Source organism: Ctenopharyngodon idella, chromosome 2 (genome assembly GCF_019924925.1).
Source record: "Ctenopharyngodon idella isolate HZGC_01 chromosome 2, HZGC01, whole genome shotgun sequence".
NCBI classification, from domain to species: Eukaryota; Metazoa; Chordata; class Actinopteri; order Cypriniformes; family Xenocyprididae; genus Ctenopharyngodon; species Ctenopharyngodon idella.
The window spans coordinates 252,008-263,154 of NC_067221.1; the positions used below are offsets into that span (position 1 = coordinate 252,008).

General features: G+C 37.8%; 1 protein-coding gene across 2 annotated transcripts; it reads left to right on the forward strand.

Annotated features, from left to right (window-relative positions):
• Window positions 1-67: 67 nt before the first annotated feature.
• On the forward strand, window positions 68-8,745 carry LOC127502136 (B-cell lymphoma/leukemia 10-like). Of its 2 annotated transcripts, none has more exons than XM_051874744.1 (3): window positions 68-355; window positions 2,545-2,833; window positions 7,740-8,745. In XM_051874744.1, exons 1-3 carry the CDS (start codon window positions 305-307, stop codon window positions 8,132-8,134), a joined length of 735 nt encoding a protein of 244 aa, XP_051730704.1. In that variant the 5' UTR covers window positions 68-304; the 3' UTR covers window positions 8,135-8,745. The 2 variants fall into 2 exon arrangements, with proteins under 2 accessions (XP_051730704.1, XP_051730695.1); XM_051874735.1 differs by having other exon boundaries at window positions 74-355; window positions 7,737-8,745.
• The last annotated feature ends 2,402 nt before the right edge of the window (window positions 8,746-11,147 follow it).

The window sequence follows — 11,147 nt, forward strand, 5'->3', positions numbered from 1 at the left end:
AAAACCACCAGCAAAGCAGATGCAGATATTACACACTGAGCAAATATCAGGGCATGGATTGTGACGTAAGAGCGCCTTTATGTATCAAATCAGGAAGTTGGAGATCCCGGTAGTTCCCCTTTACTTTAGAGAACTATTATAGTTCTGTGAGAAGTTCGAGCTTCGCCATCGCATGTTTATAAACGTCTATAATATAAATACTCATTTCATTCTTTTCCCGTCTTTGACGTGGAATTCGTAGTCATATTTTTCTTACCGGAACTGGTTGAAAACTCAAGAGAGGTGAAAAACAGATAACAGGAGGATGGAGGTTACTCACCTGACGGAGGACGAAATGGCCGATATAAAGAAGGAAGTAAGTGTCATGTGTATGAAAGTGTGTTAAACAGATGAGTGTGTGAAAATGTCGGTGAGTTTGGCAGATTATGCGTTCGATAAAGTGGAAGTGAAAGAGGTGTTGGTCTGCTGATCATAAACCTGATCGAAATATATAAAAGGGCGTACAAATTAATTCGGTTCATTGAGATTTTATCCTTTCAGTTTACGTAGTGTGTAGCTGAGCTATAAACAGTATAAAGTACACTTGAACTTTCAGGCATGCTTGTATATTAATTATATTGGAATACGCGATAAATTATATGGATATTAGACACAATGATTACTGTTTATGTATTGAATATGTAGCTCAGAACAGCTTTCAAAAACAAAAGTTATTTCTATGAGTATTTCTCCTGCTTCGTTATGAGAAATCACTGTCTGAGTAAACAAACATCTGATTTTCCACACGTGTCAGCCAATCATAAAGCTTGAAGTCCAAATATGTCTACTTCCCTACTAGGTGGGTGAAACAAGTAGTATGCTGTGTCAAAAATCACATACTGTATAGTAGGTACTACATTTGGAATCTCTTCAAGAAGTAGTAGGTCACTTTTTACCTAGTTTAATGATTTTTGACATACTAGTTCTTGCCTACTATATAGTATGGAAGTAGGCATATTCAGACACGGAGAGCGTTTCTCATCTCCCGTCTTCAGGATACCAGAATGTTTTAGATGTCTCCCTAATTAAAGGAACACTCCACTTTTTTTGAAAATAGGCTCATTTTCCAATTCCCCTAGAGTTAAACAGTTGAGTTTTACCGTTTTCGAATCCATTCAGCCGATCTCCGGGTCTGGCGGTACCACTTTTAGCATAGCTTAGCATAGTTAATTGAATCTGATTAGACCGTTAGCATCTTGTTAAAAAATGCAGCGTCTCTCACAAATGTCTCCATGGTTGCAAGGCACGCTCCCTGTGCAAGCAGGGGGTCACAGGCGCTGCGTAATATCATTGCGCCTGCTGCAGCCATGGTACGACAGCAAAGTTCCTTGATTATTACGCCGGAATGAGAGTATAGTTCCTAGCCATATCGGCCTAGAAAATCGCAACTTTTCATTTTCCTTCGGTCTTAGTACACGATGTAACTACAGAAGAGTCAAGTTTTAAATAGGAAAAATATTGAAACTCTTTGGTCATTTTTTAACGAGATGCTAACGGTCTAATCAGATTCAATGAACTATGCTAAGCTATGCTAAAAGTGGTACCGCCGGACCCGGAGATCGGCTGAATGGATTCAAAAACGGTAAAACTCAACTGTTTAACTCTAGGGGAGTTGGAAAATGAGCCTATTTTCAAAAAAAGTGGAGTGTTCCTTTAAAACGCCTGATTGAACTCAGCTTCTTAGTGTGTTGAGGATGGAGAGATGTAAGGCATTCTGGGAAGTGAGTCACGTGGACTAGAGTTGAGAATCTGCTTTATACTATTTTTAAACATCATGAATTAATTTCTTCGAACAATGGCTAAGGTGTGCCTTTAGCAAATGGGCGATCCCATTGGCTGAAAGGCCTTTTAAGATGTACACTATTCTGTGCGTGATTAAAAAACCTAGATATTTGATTTATAATAGGCCACATTTCGTCTTAACTATTTAGATACGACCATTAAGATCTTTTAAATTATGTTATATGTAATGGTAAATATACAAAGGATTGTGAAATTAAATCTTCCACATTTTTTCAAAGTCCTGATGTTGTTTTTGTGCTCTACTAGAACAGGTTTTCCTGCTTGAATGTTGATTATTTTCCTCATATTCTCCATTGTTCAGCTCCTCTCTTCCCAGTCTGTCAGTAACGCTCTGTTTAGTTCCTGTCTCTATGAAGCCCCTCCTTCTGAAAAGCACAGTGTGCTCTGATTGGTTGGCTGGAGCAGTGTGTTGTGATTGGTGTTTGGGAAATGTCCCGCCCCTTACCATAACTGCCAGTTTCGACACACTACTAACTAACTCATCCAGGCCCCGCCCCTTTATTCTGCGTATGAATTATTGAAATGAGGAATATTGTGAAGAAAACTCAAGATGGAGGCGTTTCAGAAACACTGACACTGATATAGAGAAGAACTCCCGCTGGAGGAAGCCTTTTTCATGCTCAAACAGCAACATTACACAAGTCCTCTTTAATTGTAAATGTCATTCTGTAATTATTTTACTTTGGTTCTTTTTCATTGTAGGCCATAGACCGGTTACGACCATACCTGGTGGATAAGATCATCGCGGAGCGGCACTTTGATTACCTGCGCTCTAAGAAGATCCTGACCAGAGAGGACACGGAGGAGATCAGCTGCAGGACCACGAGAGGGAGACGCACCAGCAAACTGTTGGATATCCTCGCAGAAAACCCACGGGGTTTAGACATGCTCATCGAGTCTATCAAGTGGGGCCGCACACTCAACTTCATCATCGCAAAGATCACAGATGAGGTGCAGCGCGTGAAAAATGAGAGACTGGAAGCTTTAAAAGGTAAACAAAAAACATTATTTAAAGGGGTTATATCATGAATCAAATACCGTCGCTGTCAGGCAGAAACCCTGTACCTTCATATTTCGTTCATATTTTATTTTTTTCATAAATCATTACGATTGTTCACCCCTTTACATCTGTATGTTTTGCAAATATTTAAACAATGGAAAGAGAGAGCTTGTGACTAAACCTCCTCACTCTATTAGCTCCTCAAACTGTCAATCAATCCTCATAACTCCACCTGCCTCTATTGAGAATGAAGTGCTGCACGCAGTTAGGAGCGTCTCTGTTTGTTTGCAATGCAAAGGTGAATAAAGAACTGTTTTTACTCAAGAAACACTATATATTTATATTTAAAGGCTAATATTTTTTAACCTAACCTAACCCTAATGTATATTTGAGGAGCGGAGAAGTGTCTTAGTCTAGCATTCTAGCATTTTATTGTCTTAAATAGCCTGTGTGAAGCAATTCGTCTTTAAAGGATTAGTTCACTTCAGAATTAAAATTTCCTGACAATTTTACTCACCCCCATGTCATCCAAGATGTTCATGTCTTTCTTTGTTCAGTTGAAAATAAATGAAGGTTTTTGAGGAAAACATTCCAGGATTTTTCTCCATATAGTGGACTTCACTGGGGTTCAACGGGTTAAAGGTCCAAATGTCAGTTTCAGTGCAGCTTCAAAGAGCTCTACATGATCCCAGACGAGGAATAAGAGTCTAATCTAGAGAAACTATCGCTAAAAAAAAAAAATAAATAAAATAAATTATATACTTTTTAAACACAAATGCTCATCTTGCACTGCTCTGTGATGCTCCACGCATTATGTAATCATGTTGGAAAGGTCACACGTGACGTAGGCGAAAGTACCGGTCCAGTGTTTACAAAGCAAACGTACAAAGACTAAAGGGTGATTTATACTTCTGCATCGGACCTACGCCGGAGCCACTGTGCCGTAGGCTATGCGTCTGTTTTCATTTATACTTCTGCGTTGTTGTCCGCGTCGATGTGCATGCAGACCACTAGTAGGCAGTGTCCACGGTCATGTTGAGGATCAAGGCAAAAGCCGAAGAAGAAGCAGCTCGTCATGTACGTTGTCAGAGAAGCTTACAACTAGAAGACTATATGTGTCCCCTGAAACAGTGCTTTTTTCATTCATATGGAAGTTGAAAACACTCAATCTTCTCCGATTGCTCCGCGCCAGTTTTTTGACCTGAGGGAGGGGTTCTAGCAGACCAATCACAGCGTTTGCGGTCCGCGTAGACTTGACACGTTGTTACATTTTTTGAAGAGGTGCACGTCAGGCTACGTCGTAGGCTACGCGTGCTACACACAGCCTACGCCGTGGCTACGGCGTACACTCGACGCAGAAGTATAAATCAGCCTTAAGTCAAACGACCTTTACAAAAAAAAAGGTAAAACAACGATGTCGGGCGATTTTGAAGTTGGAGGAGAAAATGACATGGAGTTTTTCGGTCTACCGCGGTACTTCCGCCTACATCACGCGTGACCTTTCTAACGTGATTACATAATGCGTAACCTTAATTTCTTTTCCACTGAAGACATAAACATCTTGGATGACATGGGGGTGAGTAAATTATCAGGAAATTTTCATTCTGAAGTGAACTAATCCTTTAATAAGATGAGATTTTGGCCAAATGACGGGAAAAACTTAGTGCCCACAAATAGCTATAGTAAACTTTATAACCTGTAAGTTGATTAAAACATAATGCAATGCTCTTACTGCCTCAGATGTGGCCATTCTAATGACAGACAAAACATGTATATCCAAAATATACTGGACAAAGCTTGATTTCGGTAAAACATTATTTATATGGTTGTTAATAATACACATGCAAGTGTCTGACCATTTATAAAGCCATAATAGTATCAACTTTGACAACATTGTGTCTAATTATTAAAAAAAAAAAGTTTTTTCCATTTCCTGAAAAGTAGCTGAGGTTTCTGCTCAACAGCGACAATATATAAAAATGTTCTTGTTTTTTACGAGATGAAAGGACACACTTTCCGATCTCAAAGGGCAGTTTACATTGGTGTTAGGACAGGTTTTGGTCATTTTGACCACAAGTTGTCAGGCAAGACATGCCTTTATCACTTAAAAATTTAGTAATGGTAAAACCAAAGTGCTCCAAAACAAAAACATCACCTCCTCCTCAGTGTGACGTACATGGAAACAAATAATCTGTTAGTAATTAGATGGATGACTCAGTCGGATTGAACAGCCTTCATATAAACACCTCAGTCAACCCCAGTGAACTTGATCAGATTTGAATGAAATTTCCATTGGATTGAAGGATACTTTCTGCATATTTGCAGTGCCATGATGTGTATATTTTACATCATACAAGCATGCATATATTTAGATTTGCCATCAAGACAAAGACAGTTCAGTTCTGAACACGTGACTGACTAGTTTTGTTCTGAACACATGTGATGCACATCTAAATGAACATGTGAATCAGATTGCAACATTTAGGGTTCATATAAACAATTTCTAAATCGGATTGGATTCATTACGATTGATGAAAATTAGTGCGTGTATACACATAAATATTATTGTGGTGGAAGTAGAAAATGCCCAGCTTGGATTGAACAAATGCTACTTTGCAGTGAGGAGGAATTTTTAAGGTCTGAAACTTTTTTTTATAGTACACATATTGACCACGCTGTTCATTCACTCCCCCACCTACATTTCCTGCCAGTATCGAGACTCAAACCCACAACCTTTCGTTTTACAAGTCCAACTCTCGAACCACTAGGCCACAACTGCCCCCATAGACGAGCTGATGCTGATGAAAACAGTGACTTTTTTTGGCCACAGAATGAAGTGGCAGCGATGAACGCTTTAGATTGAGTATTAGGCTTTTATGGCTCATATAATATGATATAGTGAGAATATGGAGCTCAAGCTTGAGGGGAAAAAAAACCTCCAATTTATTTAGAGGCCCAAACTGAGGAAAAATATGCCATTTCTAATGCTTGTAATGTAAATCAATGTGATCTTTATAACAGGATAGCAGATACTTACATAAAATGCATATAAATATCTGCCAGTAATCTCTTAGTAAGATGATATTTAAATACTTAGTTTTATGATCAAGTTATTCTTACGTTTACTTGATAAAAATCAGTGCAGATTTCATAGCAAAAAGACATGAAGCACGAGCTGAAGGTGGACGTTTGTGCAATTACTTTAATTACTTTTTATTTGCTAAAACAGTCTGAACTATTATTCAGACGACAGAAAGACAGCAGTAGATTGTGTGCGACAGGTTTATCAGCAAAGTTTTGATCATGTTGATCATTTATAGGCCTTAGAAATTTGCAAATCAAATACAATGCAGTAGGCTTTATAGGGTTAATAGTTATATTTTGCAGCATACCTTGTTCAGATTTAAATCTTAACTTGAAACAGATGGTTGTTTTATTATGCATATACGTTTATGATGGATGGATGCACTTTTTTAAGCTTCCAGATCTCAGTTACCATTCTCTCCCATTATAAAGCTGGGAAGAGCCAGGACATTTTTTAATATAACTCAGATTGTGTTCGTCTGAAAGAAGATAGTCATATACACCTAGGATGGCTTGAGGGTGAGTAAATCATGGGATAATTTTCATTTGTGGATGAACTTTATTTTAACAAAGTTCCAGAATCATGTTAGTAAAACACTGTTCATTTGTTCGCTTCATTTTACTGTGGATTCATTTTTAAACAACACAGTTTGACGCAGGCTTTTCAGAGAGACTGAAAATAAAAGATGATGCAGTGACGACTATATTGGGTCTGACAGTAATGTCACAACACACAAGTGTGAGTTTTTACCATGTGTCACTATTGCTTTGTCTGTTACAGGTCATTTGATATGTACTCACTTTACTTTACTGAAGATTATGAACAATGACTAAGAACAACAGTGCGACATAATTCATTATAATTCGTTTACATGAAACACAGCAAGCTATCCGGTCAGATATAACTGGAAACTTCAAGTACTTTATTTGCTACAACCAAGATTGATAAATAATCTTCAATACACAATAATGTTTCATAGTTGGCAAATGTTCCAACTATGTAACGTGGTAAAAACCTTTGTTGCATCTTCGTTTCAACACTAATATAGTGTAATAAAATACTACCTTACAAAAACATAAGGAATAAATATAAGTAAAGATGATCAGTTACCAAGCTGTCATAGACTGAAGGATCCGCGGTATTTGAGGTGTAAGTTCGTTACTACGTTGCCTTCTTATTCGGGATCAGACTGTGGCTGAATTTCACCGTTGCCATTTTTCAACATCAGAAGTTTTCAAAACAGTTTCACACGTGTAATCGCAGGGACGTTAAAAATCATTTTAATATGCAAAACTGTTACCCAATCACAGCAGTGGGTGTTAACTTCCAAGTCTTAAATCATAACAGTGTGTTTGAAAGAGAGGATCAAAAACAGGATAGAAAATAGCTTATTACTTCTAAATTATGATGTTTTTTTGGTGTAAAAAATCTTGATAACATTATTATAACATCTTTAAAATTTCATGCCCCCTTTAAAGGTGCAGCAGGAAAATAGACATGAAAAATAAATTACATCATAATATATATATATATATATATATATATATACATACATATATGTGTGCGTGTGTGTGTGTGTGTGTATATATAATATGATATCACCCAAAACTCTCTCCCAAAAGCTTTCAACATCTGGAGACTGTGGTTAATAAAAGAAGTTGCATTCATAACTATTAGTATGGGTGTAATTTATTAAGTATTTGTAATAAGTTTCTTGGTTTTGAATGTTACTTGAAAAGTTTCTTGTTTATCATGTAAGGCCTCCAGACATGACAATATTAAATAACCCCATATTTTCATGTTTTACAGCAGGCTCCTCAGCCAATTCGGGTTATTCAAGCACAAAAAGCGCAACCAATGACTTCTCCAAACTGGACTTGGACTATGACAAGTACTCCACTATATGTTACCATCCTGAAGGAGAAGCAAGTACATCCGCCTCAGTTGCTACAGGATCCTTTAACCTGCGCTACGGGTCGGGTCGAGGGAACGAGGCTCTGTCGGGCTGTGGAGGCACCGGGAGCATGAACGTGTCTTCCACAACATCATCCAGTCTTCCTAAACCTGGAGACCCTGGAGCTCCAGCGCTGCCGGAGGAGCTGGAGATGGAGGATGCAGATGCTGCTGTCTGTGGAAGTGCAGGGAGCAGCGGGGACGCCAACTTCCAGCCGTTGCGCTCGCGTTGTTTATCTCCGAACATGTCGTAACGTAACCTTTCAACACAATCACTGTGTGAGATTCAGAACATTTTCCAAACCATTAGTCTGTTATGTCTTTCACCAATTGAAGCATAGTCACACTTTAACATTTTTTTTGCTGCTTGTTAAGTTTGCTTAATTAAACTGAGTTAAAGTAACACAATTGCTGAACATTTTGTTTCCGCTTAACTCTTTCCCCGCCATTGACAAGTTTTTCCCAAAATCTGTGTTTTCACTGTTATACGGTAGGGGGCGCTGTTACAGATCTTCTGAAATAGTACAGCATCTCCAGATCCAAAAACAATCAAAGAAAAAGATCTTTGTAAACCAGAAGGAGCGGATAGAAGTTGTTTACACACATGCTAACATGATCATTAAACATTAAACAGAATATAAATCCAAACTGACTAACGTTACTGAATGAACTGTCGAACCCATGAAGAGGAAACAGCTTTGGGGGTGTTGATGGACTCGATCTACTACATCTATGGACAAAAACATGATTTTCTCAGCTTTTTGTTTCGAAAATGCATATTTTTTTTATGAAACTTTCCCACATTCGAGTGTTGATAATAATGAATGAAGCTAGAATAAAATGTTTTTATTGTTGTTGTTTAAAAGCAGAGGTTCTATTCTTTCTTTTGATTTATAGACCTTCTGTAGCTCTGCCCCTTTTCAGCGCTGCGCTAGTTGCGTTCTGTGTTCCAGTTTGTATTTTCACAAAATGAAGGTAAGATCTTACGGATTTATGAATGAACTACTCTTTTAAAATCTTCCTGGTCTACTGACATTTGTTATGACATCCGCTTCAAACATTTCAATGCTCATGATAACTTTAGTTAAAGGATCAGTTCACTTCGGAATTAAAATTTCCTGATAATTTACTCACCCCCATTTCATCCAAGATGTTCATGTCTTTCTTTCTTCAGTCGAAAAGAAATGAAGGTTTTTGAGGAAAACACTCCAGGATTTTTCTCCATATAGTGGACTTCACTGGGGTTCAACGGGTTGAAGGTCCAAATGTCAGTTTCAGTGCAGCTTCAAAGAGCTCTACATGATCCCAGATGAGGAATAAGAGTCTTATCTAGAGAAACCATCGGACATTTTCTAAAAAAAATAAAAATTATATGCTTTTTAACCACAAATGCTCGTCTTGCACTGCTCTGTGATGCTCCACACATTACGTAATCATGTTGGAAAGGTCACGCGTGACGTAGGTGATGAGCATTTGTGGTTAAAAAGTATATCATTTTAATTTTTTTAGAAGATGGCCGATAGTTTCTCTAGATAAGACTCTTATTCCTCGTCTGGGATCGTGTAGAGCTCTTTGAAGCTGCACTGAAACTGACATTTGGACCTTCAACCCGTTGAACCCCAGTGAAGTCCACTATATGGAGAAAAATCCTGGAATGTTTTCCTCAAAAACCTTCATTTCTTTTCCACTGAAGAAAGAAAGACATGAACATCTTGGATGACATGGAGGAGAGTAAATCATCAGGAAATTTTAACCCTTCTTGTCAAATATTGCGCTGAAAACATCAATAAGAGCTTAGATTGTCAGTGTTGGCAAATGACCCTGGTAAATAAGCAGGATAATCCAAGGCCATGAATTATCGTGCAACATTCTTATCAATTATATATTCATGCAACAAAATATTCTGGCGGCCATGAAAGTTTTGTGATTAAGATCAAAAATACTGGTGCTGGCAACCTAAAAATAAAACTGGCGGGGGAAGAGTTAATTTAACCATCCAATCTACTGAAGTCTGTTTTTGTGTTGGGACTATCTAAATCTTTTTGTTATTTAGCATTAACTGAAACTGGGCATTTCATTTTTAATTTCCAGCATGCTTTACATGAGGCTGGATCAAGAGAGTAAATGTTGAAATTAAGTGTTTATTTGCTGTTAAGTTTGACATTTAACCGAGTTTATGTTGAAGTTTTTGTGGTTTCATTGTGCTGCAGAGTAAAGCGTGTGGTGAGGTTGTGGGTGGCTGCATGAATTGAGTTCAGTGTAATTTGCTCCATTCAGTGAGCAATAGTTGTACTGAAATCAGTGCAGAAATGAGTAACTTCTTGTTCTTTGCAAACAGAAGCTTTTTTAAGCGTACAATAACAAACAGGAGTTCATATTACTCACTCTTTGTATTTTGTATTGTATTGACAAATGTTAAGTTGACATTTACCTCATCTGTTAAATTTAGGTAGACTTATCACATGGGATGAAGTCTGCCCAAACAAAATGGGTACAAATTACCTCAGTTTCAAGTAGATTCTGTAGGTTTGTTTTTACAGTGCATGATTTTGGATTTAAAGTAATAACAGCTTGTTATTGCGAGTTTGAGCATTTTTTTTGTCTGCTCAACAGGTACATTATAAATCATTCCAAACTTCTATGACTCTATTTTCTGGAACACCAGAAGAGAAGTTTCTTCACATATCTGGGACTGTCAGATTCATATAGGGACAAAAACAGCATAAAAATACCAAGCATGTCCAAATGTCTGCTGTAGTATCTTGGATACTAAAGGAAAACTGTGGATTTTATCTTGATGGTCTCTTTATTCACAACCCATTTCAGTAGCCATAGATGTACAAGGTGCCGCCCACCCACTGCCCGCTCTGATTCACCTACATACAATGCTCCACTGCCATCTACTGGACACTCCCGGTATCACCCAACACATACAGCTTCTGAAGCCATTTAATATCTTTCTGTCAGTAACCACTGAAATTGAGGCTGCTTTTCACTGTAAATCAGCTGTGGTCATCGTTCACTTCCACAGCAGTTTGGATATTATTCTATAATTTCATTGTTTTACAGAATATATATTTGATTTAGATTTTTTATGCCTTTAGGTTAAAAAAAACACACCTCACGACCCCTGTATTTTGTTTCTTTTAGTTGTACCGTCTAGCTGCTGTTGAATGTTTACACATACTGTCAGAGATCTGCTCACAAAGACTCAAACAAGTAAATGATTTCATGATGATGATGGTAATATTAAAGAGGACCTATTAT